General features: G+C 40.1%; 1 protein-coding gene and 1 long non-coding RNA gene across 2 annotated transcripts in view; one reads left to right on the top strand and one right to left on the bottom strand.

Annotated features, from left to right (window-relative positions):
* ANKRD44 (ankyrin repeat domain 44) overlaps window positions 1-11,332 on the top strand; it is a 75,955-nt gene extending 64,623 nt beyond the window's left edge. Inside the window, exons 22-28 of the mRNA XM_086615565.1 lie at window positions 822-909; window positions 3,795-3,878; window positions 5,188-5,333; window positions 6,264-6,346; window positions 7,549-7,631; window positions 8,777-8,868; window positions 11,067-11,332. Of these exons, the coding sequence (XP_086471691.1) occupies window positions 822-909; window positions 3,795-3,878; window positions 5,188-5,333; window positions 6,264-6,346; window positions 7,549-7,631; window positions 8,777-8,868; window positions 11,067-11,332 (842 nt within the window). The remainder of the gene's footprint in view (window positions 1-821; window positions 910-3,794; window positions 3,879-5,187; window positions 5,334-6,263; window positions 6,347-7,548; window positions 7,632-8,776; window positions 8,869-11,066) is intronic.
* LOC147528349 (uncharacterized) lies at window positions 8,876-16,797 on the bottom strand. Its single transcript, XR_015222290.1, has 3 exons — window positions 16,715-16,797; window positions 11,727-11,817; window positions 8,876-9,012 (listed from the first exon to the last, which is right to left on the bottom strand). It is a non-coding gene; the product is annotated as an uncharacterized LOC147528349 (long non-coding RNA).
* Window positions 16,798-16,924: the final 127 nt, after the last annotated feature.

Here is a 16,924-nt window from a genome sequence, read left to right as displayed (position 1 = left end):
CACAGTCTCGGGTACTTAGGGAGCTGTAGCCACTCGCTCCGGCGTGGGTCGTCACGCAGACTCCAGATGCCTCTCTGCCTTGTCGTGCATCCCAACACAACCATCCTCAGGCTCAGGCATCTTCTCCCCACGGGCTGCGAGTGGGTTGCTGCTCCACCGAGGCCGTCCTGGTTGCAGGGGGGCCGCCTGCCATCTCACCATCAGCCGCAGGGGAAACTCAGCTCCAGCACACCTCCTCCCGCTCCATCCTCACCGACCTGGTGTCGATGCAGCTGTTTCTCTCAGATCTCAGTCCTCTCCAGGTGAACTCAGCCCAGTGGGCACCCCGGGAGTGGGGTGCCCCCGAGTTCCCCAGCTGGCTTCGCCGCCGCCATTCTCCGTGGGCAGCGCCGGCCCGACGCAGGCAGCCGCCCGGCCGGGAGCCAGGGAGCGGGGGCAGTGCCCTCCTCCCTTCTCTGCTCGATCCTGGGCAAAGCACCTTTTCCGGTCCCTTTGTCCTGACTTAAAGAGGGCAATTCGCAGAGGCGCCCTATTGGCTCAACCCCGAGGGGGATGGCAGTCTGATCTGGTGGCTGGAACCAAACCTAACCCGGTTCCAAAACCGGGGAGGTCGCAGGGAGCAAAACCCCTCTCCTGCCACCAGAACCACCCCCCCTCCACATCAAACCATGACAATAATCTATAATTTTTTCATATAAGAGTTTATATACATATTGTGTTCAACTTTGAACTTAGTGTTAAATTTTAATCTGTACAGCGTAATGTGAATTCGGTGAACTGCGTGCTTTGTGCAACACTGTGAAATGTCTGATCTCTTACAGGTCATGAAAACTGCATAGAGGTACTATTGGAACAAAAATTTTTCCGCACGTTCTGTGGTAATAGCTTCTCTCCATTGCACTGTGCCGTGTAAGTAGCAATCTCCAGTAACAAGTCATAGAATCATAGAATCATTAGGGTTAGAAAGGACCTCTAAGATCATCAAGCTCAACCGTCAACCCAATACCACCATGCCCGCTAAACTGTGTCCTGAAGTGCTACATCTGCACGGTTTTTGGACACTTCCAGGCATGGTGACTCCACCACTTCCCTGGGCAGCCTTTTCCAATGTTTGATTACTCTTTCAGTAAAGAAATATTTCCTAATATTTTTTTTTCCTAATATAAAATATTAGCATTTTCCTAATAAATGCTTTAGGATATGTCTGGAAAAAGTACCAGTATGAGAAGTGTCGTGGGTTAGGCCGCTCCAGCAACCAGCCCCTACACAGTTGCCCACTCACCCTCCCCCAGCCCCAGGGATGAGAGAGAGAATTAAAGGAGAAATGGGAAACCCGTGGGTTGAGATAAGAACAATTTAATACAGATGATTTAATACACAGTGTAGATGCTCACCACCCCCTCGTATGCAAAGCCCGTCTCGTCCTGAAGCTGCAATCTCGGACGAATGCGAGGCCCCGAAATAGAGAGGGGGAGAGAGAGAGAGAGAGTACTCCGAGAGTGGGAGTACTGGGAGAGAGAAGAAAAAAAAAAAAAAAGGCAATAGAGCAGAAGCGCAGAAGCGCAAAAGAGCAGAAGCGGCGAAAGAGCCAAAGCGCAAAAGCCCTTCTGTCCGGCTGACCCTCACTTTTATACTGGGCATGACGCTGCATGATATGGAATACTAATTGGCCAGTTTGGCCCTCAATCTTAAGTTCCACCACAAATCACAAGGGGAATCGTGTCCCCCTTGTCCCAACTATGCTCCCCCCTTATCCCACCGTGCTTCTGCACTCCGGCACACTGAAAAGTCCTTGGAGTTTCACTTCCAATCACAAACATCAGCTTGCTATCAACATTCTTCTCAGAGCGAGCCTCTGAGTAAAACCAAAACACGGAGCTCTTCTAGCTGCTAAAAAGAAGAGCTAACTCTGTCCCAGCTAAAACCAGGACAAAAAAACTTTCTTTTTTTTTTATTTGCATGAGCGAATAGTTTTAAAGCTAATCGTAACATTGTGCTTATACTTCTGCTGAAAAAGTGACAAAATAAAGAGTATTTTTGCATAAATTTCATACATTTAGGCTATCTGATGAAATTTTGACTAGTAAGTAAATAGCTGCATCTCTGCTCCCTTTCTAGTTTCTTTTCCCTTGCTTACAACTACAGACCCATGCCTTTTCTTCACACAGACTGCCATTTCATAGCTCTTCCGTTCTTAGGCCGTGACCTCGGCTACAGTGCCTTGGTCCGTGTAAGGAGGAACTTTTGAGGTTCCTTTGAAACCCAGTGGCTGAAAGTTAAGAAATTCGTCAGAATCCGGATGATTCTTTTTTAGCAAGAGGAACAAAACATTAGTGAAGGAAGGAATTGAAACTACAATCTATGTCATGCTAGAATGGTGTTGTGTGCAGGCCGTGTTTTTTCCAAGACATCCTCAGGTGAATCTTTTCCAGACTGATTTTCTTCATGGTCTTTATTCCTTCTGAGATAATCTCTCTCTTGAGGTTTGGTACTTCTTAGCCAGCTTCTAGCCAAAGGGATTGATTGGTTACAGAGGCAGACTCTGTATCCAAAGTTCTCATATTATTTACGGACAGCAAAAAAATGGTGGTTATTATGATTATTCATCTTCTTCCATGCATGTATTTTATACATATTCCTTATTCAAATAAAGCAGTATGTTTTCATATGGGAAGAATTCTAATAAAGCAAAATCATAGCTTTTCATGGCATAATTGCAAATACATTTCTTTTTAAATGCAAAATTACTTTAGTTTGCAGGACCTAACATGCTTATTAAAAGATGTAAGCCATCAAAAGAGTAAGGAATTAAGCACTGAAAAAACAAATGCAAACTTTCCTAACTTCTGCCAACTATTAGAATGATTGTATTCTATTCTATGTTCTATTAGAAGAATAGATGTCTTCCAGAAGTAATGATACGGGCTTCTGTTTTACAGTCCATATCATTGGAAAGCAGAGAACGAATTTGTTATATATCAAATTTTGAAATTATAAACCCCTCAATATATTAGAAAAACAAAAGCATATATAATGTGCTGGTTTTACTGTGCTTAAAATAAAGTCATTTGTGGCTGAAACATAGTATTTGAAATCCGAATTTCTAGTGATGGCTTTGAAAAGTTTTTTTCAATATTTATATTCTTCTAAGCGAGTAGGTAATTCTCAAGCCCATCAAAAATGTGCACAACTTAAAAATGCGTGCAAATTTAAAATTAAAACAGCTGCTCATCCAGCATGGATGTGTGTTGGCTGTACTATATATCCAATACTGTTACTAAATACTGTTACTAAACACTGTTCATTTTCATAATCAAATGAGACAAACTAACAATGAAGAGTATTCATTGAGTACATCTATGAAAAGAATTAAACGTGTGAGTTTGAAGAGATGTGGGTTTCAGTACCTAAAACATTAGAAATAAGCTTTCTATACGTAGCTATCTATGACTGCTTTCCAGATCCACGTGAGTTTGACATTTAGACTAAAGGATTTTAAGGTATTAAGGTTTTAATCCTAGGTTCGTGCTGTACTTTCAGTTACCTTTGTGCATAGTGAATTGCAGGATCAGCTTTGCTTTAGAGATTGAAATTCATAGTAGCAGATGCAGCGTGGCTAAATGGAAAGATGAGGAATAATCAGAAATGTTCCTGAAAGCATACGGCAAAGGTACTTTGGGATAACTTATAAATAACCAATAAGAAATATCAATGGGAAGTGTAGTAAATTAATATTGGAAAGTGGGAAAAGATGAAGACTTTCTACCTTTTTGAAAATGTCTTTTCTTTGGCAGAATCAATGATCACGAAAACTGTGCATCACTGCTCATCGGAGCCATCGATGCCAGCATTGTCAATTGCAAAGACGACAAAGGAAGGTAATAGTTTCTTAAACAAATTGTATTTCATCTTCATGAATCCATCTAGTATTTTTCATAATTCTTTCTGAGTCTCTGGAACTAATCCTCGTCTCCTATGGTTGAGCTAAGGCTTGTCATGCTGGCTCTTCCAGACAGCAGTTTACACTGAAAGAGTCAAATGGTGGCTCACTTGAATCAAGAGTACTATGAAGTATTTGATTTCATAGTACCTATGAAAAGAAATACAACAGAAATAGTATTTTGTTTGTTTAGAACAGCTATGACTATAGGCTGTTACCCTGAACCAATCTTCTTTGTTAAATATTTAAATATGTTTATCTTTGCTAAATGGAGTGATACTATGTACACACAGAAGAGTATTTCATTAAAAGTTTTAATGTTTTCTTAGGATTCTCAGGGCACACAACTCAAAACATCTATGCAGCAAAATAATACTGATACAGGAAGAGGTACGCATTCAGCCAAATCCTCAATTTGTCACGTTGATAATCTCCTCACTATGTGTGTGTGTGTGTATGTATATATATACACACATATATATAAAAAATTCAAATTGCTGAAATTCTAAAAATAGAATGCTCATTGTTTCTATGTTTCTGTTAATTAAAACGATTTCAAGACCTTCAGTAATGGTGATTACTTACTTCTGTAAGGGTAAGAACACCTCACCGTTTCTGATGAGCAAAACCTGATGTAACCCTGTGAGCCAGGTTGTGCACCATCTTTCATCTCTGTGAGTCTCACTTCAGACCTAAATGCCTTAGGGAGACAGTGAACAACTGCCAGTGTCTCAGTCTTGTGGGAACTGGTAACCTTCAAAGTCAATAGAATTCCTTCTGCCTCTTACACTAATACTGTTATTGTAGCCTGTTGCTGCAGTATTTTTGACTATAACTTAAAATACTTCAGTTTTTTTAAATGATGGATCTGTTCTCTTCTGATAGTTCTTCCATCTTAGGCGTGTTAAAAGTAATAAAATCAGATGAATAAGAATGGAGAATTGTACTGCTGCTCATATTACACAGTATGCTCCATTAAAATAAATATGCTGCTGATATGAGATTCTCCACAGTATGATATCCACCTTATGCTTCCCTTTTTTAACGTTTATATTGCACCAGGACAGAGACTGTAAATATTACTTATCTCAGATACTGCTACTGTAATGTTCCTCTGGTGATAACTCAAAGTTTCACAGGAAAAAATGTAAATCAAAAATGTCTTGCACGCTCAGGTTCTTGGGAAGGTAAGTAAACAGGAATATTGTCATTTAGCAAAAGCCGTGGTCGTGTCGCTTTGCCCACAGAACGCCCCTTCACGCAGCAGCCTTCGCGGATCACGTGGAGTGCCTCCAGCTCCTCCTGAGTCACAGCGCACAAGTGAATGCTGCGGATCACGCAGGGAAGACACCTCTCATGATGGCAGCTCAGAACGGTCACGTAGGTGCTGTAGGTAAGTACGGCCCTGCCTCCCTTCGTCTTGAAGGACAAGTGCTATTGCAGTTACCATCTGAAATAGGTAGTAATTTTTTTTTTCCTGTGAAAACTAAGGAAGATGTGTGGATGTCTGTAAGAAGCTACGTTTGCATCTGCAAAAAAATTCTTTTTCTTCTCAGTCATTGTTTCTCAGCAGTCTTAGTGGACATTTACAATAGCAAACTTGAGTCGTCTTTCCTCCTAAGAGCACATGAGCTCCTTAAAATCAAGGAAGTAAACAGGAGAATAGAATTACTGCTGTCCTCATGCTCTCCTAAGAGCTCATGTGCTCTTAGGAGAGCATGAGGACAGCAGTAATTCTATTCTCCTGTTTACTTCCTTGATTTTAAGGAAGAGTAGAGCTGCACGTGTGAAAAAGGTTGTGTAACCTTTTTTCTGTCTTTATTATAGGAAGCCCTGTTCTTAAAATGGCAGCTATCAGCAGCTGCTTTCCCAGGCCAGGCTATGTACTGTAGACATACAGATTAAGGTCGTATTGGCACAACAGAATTCCCTTTTCTCTTCAGTAGCACAGATTGCACCCTAAGCTCATTATATCCACTTAGTCCTCTCAAAGCAGGATCCACAGTTGTTTTCAGGAGAGATGATTCAGGCAGAACTTGCTGATCTGCAAATGGGGAAGTTTATAAATAAATTAAGATGAATCTATGTGTGTCAGTTTGGAGCACAGTGAATGAGCTATTAGCTTTGCCTTCGCTCGCTGATTAACTGCACAAGACCAGTCTGTTCTCCTTCATTATTTTCACTTCATAAAGCTTACATCACGCAAAGACTTAACCGATTAGCACGTATGCACACGTATATTGAAATAGTAATTTTTTTCCTCTGTGTTTACGTGTTCGTCTGCCCATTGAGTTTGTTCGTTGATTTCTATTCTATACCTCAGACTTTTTGGTGAACATTGCCAAGGCCGACCTGACATTAAAGGATAAGGAGTTGAATACATCTTTGCACTTGGCTAGCAGTAAAGTAAGTTGAAGACCTCTGTATGCTTCTATTCTCTTCACAGTCTGTATGGATATACATGTATTTATGTTCCTAAAAAATTTTCTGCAATGGAAATGTGATGGTCAAACTTGTGGTGAGGAAGGGAGCGTTGTTCCAAGCTTTTTTTCCAAGTCTGTTTCAAAGTTTAGTAAATTGAGAAATATGGATGCCTCTTATGCAGCTGAAACATGAGGAAGGGAAACTAAGAGGAATAATGGAAAATCCTTTGAGATTTTACCAAATAATCCCACTGTAAAGTAGCTTAGCATAGGCTTAGTGACAAAGAAAAAAAAAAAAAACAAACAAAAAAGGTATTTATTCTTTTTTCTTATTCTCCAATTTCTATGGAAGAAACCCAGAATTTTCCTTTATGCTCTGTAGCAGTAAAACCAGAAGCGTTGATTAGATTGGTGGTGGTGTCTTTTCCCCACCCTTTCTTCCTCTTAATTCCAGTTGCTACTGCTGTTTCTGCAAGAAAAAATGGCCAGGGGATTCCCTCTCTTGGGCCTTTTCTTTTCTTTTCTTCCACCTGCAGATTGGATTCTAGTGTGATAGTATTACTCCAGTTTCTGCAGGCACTCGAGCCTCGCTGAATTCTCCAGGTGCTTCAGGCAGCCGTTCACCTGCAGGGCTGTAGGCTCGGCATCCGTGACTTGCTGTGCTGAAACGGTATCAGGAATAAGGCCCGGATCTGTATTATTTCCAAAGTTTCATTATTAGAGCTCTCACACTGAAGGGATTTTGTAGTAGCTTGTTAATAATACAGAAAGGCATTTAAAGAGCCAGAAAGTATAGTAGTAGTTTTTGAGAATAAACCATCTCTTTCTATGTTACTATGTAGTCCTAATAAATAGTGCATTGAATAGTCCTAATAAATAGTGCATTGAATGCTTTCTCAAGGGAAATAGCAATCTTCCCTGAAAGCTGAGGAGGTGAGTTCATAGAGGGCTGAAAGACAGGTGAGTATCTAATTTCTAAAGGTGCTAAAGCATCCTAGCAGTGGCGGCTCGTAAATGGTATTTAAGGCTGCTGCCGTTCACCTACTACATATCCTTATAAGTGGAATAGCATGTTTTGTATTTCAAATTTAGTTACTACATTTCACTTTTATATGTAACATTTCTTTTGCCTCCATTTCAGACTCCTCAGCAAACTAACGCTATTCGTTTTTTTCCCAACTACAGGGTCATGAAAAATGTGCCTTGTTAATACTTGACAAGATACAAGAACAGAGCCTTATTAATGCAAAAAATAATGCATTGCAGACGTAAGTATAGCCTGATCCTCACAAATTCAGTTGACTTACCAGAAGGTTCCGATTTAGCATTCCAAATTAATTTCTCAGATTTTTTTCACAGAACAAAATAAGTTAATTTCTTATTTTTTTGAGTGCTTGCCCTTGAAAAGACCAGATTTGTACTGTATTTTCACTTCAATTTTGATTCCTTTGATGCCAATTATATGCATGGTCTGGTGAAAAATTATATGAGGTCATTTATTTGAAAACTATATCAAAATGTCTACTAATCATGTGAATGTGTAAGTCTACGTCTGGCATTTCTTAGCTTTTTGAGCTTCACCTTAAATCTTTGTAATTTATTTAGACTTAGGGTGATATGTTTAATTTTCAGAGGTTTTTTTAGGTGATATTTTATGTGCAACTCCTGCCATACTGGACATTATCAGCAGAGTTAGAACCAGCACTACTCTTACTTCAGCTGCAACTGTTTGACTGGTATGGGGGGAATCCCCCAGGAGAAGATTCAACCACAAGTTTAGGTGGCAGATCATCTAGTGCTTGCAGAAGAATTCGTTCCATCTTAGCCCTTTTTGTCCCCCTTCCAATATGAAATTGGAAGGGGAAATTGTTTTTCCTGTCTCACTAGTGATCTCCAAACAAGAGCATCAGGTGTTGGCCCAGGAAGGGAGCAAACCAGTGGTTAGTTTTAATTTCCAGCTGCTCTGCAGAAACAGAGATTAGCAATCAAGTATTCAAGGATAAAAAGGCAATACAATAATTTTGAACAGTCTGTAGTAGCCAGAATGAAGGATGGAACAAAGGCATTTCTTTAGTCTTAGCTTAATTTTCCTTTTAAATTTCAATTGTGAGCTGCAAACAGTGGAAAAATGAGAGCTTTTTAAAGAAAAGTTTTCAGACTGAAAAGTATTAAGCAACCTTTTTGTATGTAAAGGTAGTTACATTTGTCTTGTACATATGTTTTGTAGATGTGGAACATGAGGATTATTTTAAAGGCCATAATATAATTTAATGCCTACAATGTAATTGTAATAATCAAAAAAAGGAAAACATTCTCTTTCTGACGCTGGGTATGCTTTAAGTGTTACCTTTTTTTTTTTTTTAATAAAGTCTATTTTAAACTGAAATTGAATTTAGTTGATATGTTTTTGTAGACCTCTCCACATTGCTGCACGAAACGGCTTAAAGATGGTGGTTGAAGAGTTGCTAGCCAAAGGGGCATGTGTCCTAGCAGTGGATGAAAATGGTAAGTAAATAATACACTTTGACAATCTTCAGTAGGCCCAGCAGGTAGTTTTACAACAGACCGAAGCAATAGACTTAAAAGCTGATGATAGACATCACTGATGCTTTTATCCTTCCAAGAACAGACAGTGAGCTGTGTGAGTACCTATTAAAAAAAAAAAAAGATACTGTTTATTTTTCTTTAATATAAAAAAATCTATTCTAAACATCACAGCAGTCCCTTTTACTGTTCATTTTGCATGTACTGTCAACAGCTAGTCTTTTTTAATGCTTGAGTGCAGTGGTAACTTGAATTTCCTAAACATGCAAGTGGCACCGGATAATTGTGACGCCTTGCAGAAGAATTAAGGATTATGCATTCAATCAGCGCATGTTTTAATGGGTAGGAAGAAAACCATCAACATATGTTTGATTGTGTCCTAGTTCATTCTGAGATCAAAGCTTGTGCTTACCAATTGTCTGACCTAATCCAAGATGCAAGTAAATTACTGTTGCCTCATAAGATACCTGATGAGTTGAAAGATCTGGTAATTTTGTTTCAAATCTCAGTGAATTCCTTCTCTAAACATTATAAAGCCCATAGAGGGCTGTGCTTCTGTAATTAGTATTTTCAAAAAAGTCTTCTTGAAATAAGCTGGTCTTTCTTACAATACTGACTTCGTGGCATTAATGTAACAATTCTGTAGCTCCATCTTCCCGTATCTGTAAAGTAACAATAATAATACTCACCCGTCATTGCAAGGCGTTTGAGATCTATGGATGAAAAGAACCGAGTGGTGAGTGTTTACTACTACTAACCAAATGCTTCCTAAGTGTACTGGCATGAACGAGTGGTGCTGAAGTCATCTGGCCCTAACCTCATTTCAGAGATAGGGGACGGAAGAATGAACCAGACTAGCTTCTAACCACAGTTTTTATCATTAAAATCGTACATGCAGATCCAGCTAATTTGGACGTCTGTAACGAGTGAAAATGAAGTTTAAATTTGATACACATTTAATTTTTCTAGGAACAACTGCATACACAGTTTAAAAGAGAGAAATTTAAGTACGATCTTAGGATACAACTCTAAAGAATATTCATGCTTGGAACTCAGTGGAAGATGAAATTCCATTTAGGGTATGCATTCACTGCAGTCAGTGCTTAAACATGGGTAGCTGGCTACAAAACTGTACTCATGTTTGTCTGACAGACTCTTGTATGCTGCAAGTGCTCTCAGCTTACTGGAGGCAGTGGGATATGAGTAGTGGTCATTGCCTCAGGTTACTAGTGCTGCAGCACTTGAGGTTTAGCCATCTTCAGAAGAATTTGTTTGCTCTTAGTATGAAGGAGGATTTGTTGGAAAGTGCTGGAGTACTACACAGAAGCCTACAAAATGTATAGATAGGAAGTGTAGTCAGCATACTGGTTTCCAGGATTCATATATGTGAAGAGCTGCTTTAGGGGCCACGTATGGACAGGAGCCATGTTAAACTGCAGTGAACAACCTTTTACTAGCTCCCCAGTCCTTTGTTTTACTGACATCTGTAGAATATTAACTTTCTGTTTAAAGTGTATGCCATGCTTTCTGAATACAGTTGTTTTTCTTCTAACATAATGTAAATTTGGGTAACTAAACACCCATGTAGTCATACTTGCTATACATGTGCCACGTGCACTGGTCTGATTCTTTTGTCTCATAATTTAAGTCCTAAATAAACCACTTTGAGTTGAGCAAGTACTCAACTGATCAGTCTTTAAAACTGGTCGCTTATTACTTCAAAATGCTTTTAAACTAATATCTTTTTATGTTCCAATGAAAGTCATTGTTCTCAGAATGAGACTTGTTCATATGCACAGAAACTGAAGCCGGTTTCTGTCCCTGTTGCTGTGCTCCCTGTGTTCCGTATTCATCGTACTGCCTGTGCTGTAGAACTGTGTTTAGCAAGTGCTTTTATTCATATCGTGAAGTCTGTTTGCTGCCTGGTTTTGAAAAAATAGTGCTGCTTGTGGTCACAGTGATTGAAATGCTCCATAAAGCGTGTAATTTCCCAGCATGTCTAATTTAAAGTAAGTAACGTACCCCCGTTGCCTGGCATGACTGTAACTGGACATACATCTCCCGCTTCCGACGTCGCCTAGAGATGTATATGAGGAATGCTCCGAGCCATTCTCAGAACCCTTCGTACTAACCATTGCCTTGTCTGCATTTGTGCCCAGGTCATACGCCAGCCCTGGCTTGCGCTCCTAACAAAGACGTGGCTGACTGCCTGGCACTCATTTTGGCTACCATGATGCCTTTTTCTCCTTCCAGTTCAGTGACGGCTTTCAACTTCGTTTGTTTTAAAAAAGACAATTTGGGCAGGACGCATCTCTGCGATGGCTCCAGCATGGGTAGCGCTAACTCTTACAATAAGCCCCTGAGTAATGACGTAGGAACAGAGGATGGGTACAATGAAAATGATTCGGATTCGGAAACATTTTGACTTTTTGGTATTCAAAAACTTTTTCTCGTTATTGTTTTGTTTCAGCTTTATTTTTATCTTTGTAAACAGCTTAAATCCCACAGCTATATTCTTAACTATTATTCTCAACAAGTAGGTATTGAAAGATTTGTAGTGTTGATGAGAATCAAGCCTTTAAATAACAAAGTTCTAGGATTACTGGATTTAAATCCAGTTCTGGATTTACTGGAACGTATTCCCGTTTAACGTTCTGCAGCTTTTCAGCTTCCTTATGTTTTCTTTAGGCCCTAAGTGCCCCTGTGGAAAGTCTCTACCTCTTATTTTACGTAGAAAAAGAGAAAATGCCTTTTTTCTTTTTGAAGAAAATACACAGCACAAATTGTTTGTAAAAAGTTCTTACATGTTTTAGCTGTACCTTTAGTACACGGACGTATTTCCAGTGTAGCCCTCATAGATTCGAGCATCGCTCCTTTCCTCTCTTTGTCTGTTTCCTGCTTCCAGGGGCTCTGTTAATTAGATCGTTTTTTTTTAAACACAAACCAAAGGTAAAGTTGTAAATCTTAAAACTGCCTGTATTACTTCTCTACAGGAAACAAACCTTTTAAGCACTTAAAACCTACAGAAGGCACTTTTTACAGTTCTTAGTTGCAGCACACAATTTGAAAAATATAGTTATGAACTCCTAAGGCCAAATTCTACTTGTCTCACCATATTTTCCCATGGACGTTAGTGGAACCACTTGTGTAGAATGAAAATCACTTGGCCCTTATTTTTTTTTTTCAATTCAGCACAAACATGTACGGTTTATTTGCACTACAGAATGAGGGTCATTAAACGTTTCTGTCACCTGAGCCATTAACCATGAATCTGTATCAGAAAAAAAAAAAAGACAAAAAAATAAGGTGTAGACAAAGATGTACGTCAAACTTTATAGTGACTTGCCAACTTAAATGGATTTTTTTTCCTTTCCTATGCTTAAATAATTTATTTTTACTATAAACAGTATCGAGTTTTAAAATACTTTTGCCAGTGTTTGGGTTAACAGAGCAAAGGTAAAGCAATGAAAGCATAACACCAAAAGTTGAAATACCAAACACCAGAAAACATAGCAGCGTGTACCATGCAGGGGACCGGAGATACATGCTAAAAAAGCTTATTGTCACCAGCTTTTAAAGCAGTGTCAACTTTGTGAATATGTTTACTCCTTCTGCCAAAGTTTCTAGGTCAAATGGACCACGACCCTCCTCTGCAACAGAAGTACAAAAGGAAGAATGAGACTTTGTAAAAAAAAAAAACAAAAAAACTAAACAAAAAGCTATCATGAACTAACCAGCTGTACCAAGAGGACCAAAATGCTTCAGTAATTAAATGGAAGACTTTGCTACTTTTATTTTTTCTTCAAATGTGAGTGACATAATGAAGTAGTTTTTCTAAACCACAAAAATAGAAACTTTTGAGGTAATGAGTAGTCTCGAGTGAATTTTACATTTTATGACACAGGTTTGAAGTTGACATTTGTAACTGATGATGTGTTGACCACAGGTGTTTGGTTTTTTTTCCAGACTAAAGAATATGTTCGTATACTTTTAATGTAAATGTGTTTATATTTATTTGAAACGAAACAAATGCCCAGGAAAAATAACTATGGCTTGTTGTCCTAGTTAGTGTTCGTGCATACTGTTTGGCATGATGCGAAATGAAATGTGAATTTAGGCAAGACTGATGGCCTGAGTGGAAAAAGGAAGGGCCGACGCGCTTCGGGAGAGTGCCCGTCCTCTCGTGCGGGTTGCAAAAATCAAGTCCAGAGCGCGAAACACCTTCCCTCATTTAAAACCATAAGGAAGGGACCCATCCCCGTGCTAGACAAGGGAGAGAACACTGTACAGCTACAGTAAGGAGGAGAAAAGGTAATGCGGCGTGGAGTCAAGGCGTTCAAGTTCCTGGGATTCACACTCAGGCTGTCTGCAGGCCTACACCTGTGCAGGGAGGATGAGACGAGCTTCCTCGGTGCACGCTTTCGGCAGGGTAAATGAAAAGTAAGGATTTTTATTTTAGTTGCAGTTTTCAGCTGTGTTCCACTGAGTTTTTAAAAATCTACTGGCAGATTCGAGTTCTTTAATGAGGAAAAATATTTATATATTAAGTTCGGTTTGCCTTGCTAAAATTAAATACTGTTTCCTTGAACATTCGGGAAAATTAAATATTGTTTCCTTGAACATTCACAAATTTCCAGAGTTTACAACAAAGAATCACGAGGGATAGTTTCTCTAAAGGTGAACGTTTATTTTCCCTCAACTCTGTTTTCTGCAGTAGAATGCCAGAGCACCTGAAACCCTGTTTTTCTCCTCAGAAATAGCACAAAATAACATTGTTATGATTGATTTCTCTCAATGTTTTTGCTTTTGAGAGTTGCAGAAAAGCAATAACCACCTTACTTTAAGCACTGAAAATAAGAGGTCAGTTGTTAAGTTTTCAGTGGTGTCTGTTCAGAAATGAACAGAAATCCCAAATTTTGATTTTTTTTTTTTATGTGGAACAATAGCACTGAAAACAAAGAAATAAATGGTAAATGGCTGCCACCTGCCTCATAGCAGGATCAGTCTTTTAATCTTATTTTAACCAGAGATACAGGTAGGCTTCTTGGCAGGATTACTTGTAAGTCTCACCCCGAAATACAGAAAGTTACGCTATCCTACATGAAGTTGCTTCATTGGGAGAAAACCAGTCCTCTTTACGAAGAGGATGTTGTATTGTTTTAAGCAGCCATTAAAAAAAATTCAGTATTTTTACTAACGTACGGAGTTACTGAAAAGATTTCCGTGTATTTGCAATACCTCGTAACTCCGTTAATTGCCTAGTGCAACGACTGCTGCCTTGTAATGATGCATACACCGTCATAGAAGCACAGGTGTTTGATTACTGATTTACTTTGACCCTTCTAGGAACCAAATCTAAATTTTACTGATTAAACTTTTCTGTAAACTAACAATGATGTAAGCATGCAAGATCCCAAAAATCCTAGAAACATATGGTTTGTTAGGATCTTAAGGGCATTGGGAGAGTCATGTTTTGAGTACAGTGTATGTAGGAGGAAAACCGTCAAGAGCAAGACACTTGGAAATACTCAGTATTGGCCTATCCCACATCTCATGTGAGTTACCAGAATCCCTTTTTTTGTATGCTCATACATTAATCTGTAACATAATTTATCACATGTAGAAATAGATTTGTAATTTAGGGCAGATATTTAAGCATGGGAATAATTTTACTCTTGTAAATATTGACCTTGCCTTTCTGTGGACTTTTTACAAGAGTAGAGTTAATCGTACGTGATTGTTGCACTTAACCCTGGATCCTGCAATTTACAGTACGTGGACGACTCCTGTGTCTGCACCAAGCAAAGGGTATTTGGGGAGGGGCAGCTGCCTGCCCCGGTGAATTAGCAGGGTCGTTCCATCCTGTATTTTAACCACAGCCGCAGGTGGAATCCATAGCAGGATGGGGTCCCGAGTCTCTCTCCTAAATACTGAGTTACAACCTCCGGACTGCCTGAATTGCTGTGAAATAGCTCAGGGGATTTCTGTTCATCGCTACTAAAAGGGCACCATAATGTGTTTGGTACTTTTGTGCAGTAAACAACTGCCAGGTTATTGAATTAGAACAAACACATGAAATGAATTGTTTATCCATTGTACTGTTGAGAAACTTGGTTATGTATCTTGAGGATGATTTTAAAAAAACTTGTGATTTTTATCCTAGTCATGTAAGAAATATTAGAGTGCCTTTTTATATTTGTGTATTATGGAAACGTTTTGTGAGACTCATCTTTTTTTTTTTGTTTTCTTCATTTGAGTGTTATGAAAGCAATATATTACCAGTAAATTTTCATTTCAGATCTTCTTTGAATGTATAAAGTGTTTCTTCTTTTCGTATGTTCTACCTGCATTGAAATGAAAATTAATATGCTAAATTTCTATAGGAATAATGTATAATTTTTGCAGTGCTGAAGATGCTTTCTTATTACACAAAAAGTAAACCTTAGGTCAGTGTTATAGGAAAGGGCGTTTTAAACTAGTGACAATCTGAGTGTGTGTATAAAATGTAATTTTATGCATTTCTTATGCAGTGATATACATATTAAAGCCAATATCTTATGTTTTGTAGGTTTTGTCTTATATTTTATGCTTTAGCATGTGCAATATATCTTTACAAACCACGGTGATACAAATCTGGTGCCAGTGTTATATTTTGCATAACATTTGTAATGAACAATATAAAACATTGTTTGATGATTTCAGTGGGGTTTTGTCAGTATTGTTTGCTTTTGTAAATTGAAGTTTAAGGACTTGGGTAAATGTCACATACAAAATGAGGAAAAAGACTCACTTCAGTGAATGACTTGGAGTTCAGCCTGAATCTTCTCAAGCACAGTTTAGTAACTTTTTCAACTACTGAATGCTGTATTAATGTCATGAAGAACCCTAACTGTAAACTACTCTTGCAATGCATTCAGATGGTTATTTTTACAAATAAAAATGGTACAAATACCGTTGGAAAACTGAGTAAATTTTGTTCCGTTTAAAGGAGAGGGAAAGGTGTTAAGTCTTCAGCAGCGAATGAGATGAAAATGCAACTATATGTATTTCTGCTTTGTACTTCCTTCCTTACTAACTAGTGCTTGTTTTAGTAAGCTGATGTTAGTATTGCTTCCTCTGTAGACTGAAAAAAAAAAAAAAAAAAGTAACGTTTTTTTGTCAGATATTTAATAGTTTACTTTTGGCGTTCATCAGGGAAAAACACCAGCAGTCGTGGGTGTGCCATGCCTCAGGGTGTCCTACGGAGACTACAATCCAGTGAAGAAGAGTGCCTAAAGATAGGAAAGTTGTTACAAGTGTTTAATTAAAGCGAAAAACAAACCCAACAAAAAAACCAAGCTGCCAACCAAGCAAAACCCAAACCACCACCGACGTCTTTTCCGTGTTGAGCGCTTGAAGCTCTATGGATGCTGTGACTAAAGTGCTGACAGGCCAGGAGCCCCCACAAGCGCCTCAGGGCGGTTTGCGGGTCCGTTTTCGGCACGGTGAGCCGCGGCCAGGGCCGGCGCCGGGGAGCTCCGGCTCCGGTCAGCACCGCCGGCCCTCGGGTCAGGCTGCGCCCCTCGACACCCGGGCACACACATACGGCGCCGCCTGGAGCCCGCCCGGCTGCGGAGGGGAAGGAGCCTCCTCCGGGGCCCCAGCCTGCGGCGCCGCCCCCACTTCGGCAGCAGCAGCCGCGCGGGCCGGACGCAGACAAGCGTGCGCGCCGGCGCGGCAGCGCCATGACTTGACCTCCCCATCATGGCGGACACGCCTTCCCCCCGTAAGCCACCGGTCGGGGGAAGCCCGTAGGCAGGTTCCTGACCTCCCCGCAATGGCTCCCGCGCCGGCGACATGGCGGACGGACCATCTTCAGGCCGGAGGAGCGGCGGCCAGCTGAGCGCCGGACCTTCCCAACATGGCGGCCGCCCTGCCGCTGCCGGCGGCGGCCAGGTTGTGGCGCCAGCCCGTCCGCCCCGCCTCCCGGGCGGTGGCGCTCCCCGCCCCGCCCCGCCGTGCCCGTGTGCGCGGAGAG

Source organism: Tauraco erythrolophus, chromosome 8 (assembly GCF_009769465.1).
Source record: "Tauraco erythrolophus isolate bTauEry1 chromosome 8, bTauEry1.pri, whole genome shotgun sequence".
Classification (NCBI taxonomy): domain Eukaryota; kingdom Metazoa; phylum Chordata; class Aves; order Musophagiformes; family Musophagidae; genus Tauraco; species Tauraco erythrolophus.
The sequence above is the reverse complement of the archived record's forward strand: the minus strand, read 5'-3'. Positions and strand labels throughout refer to the sequence as shown.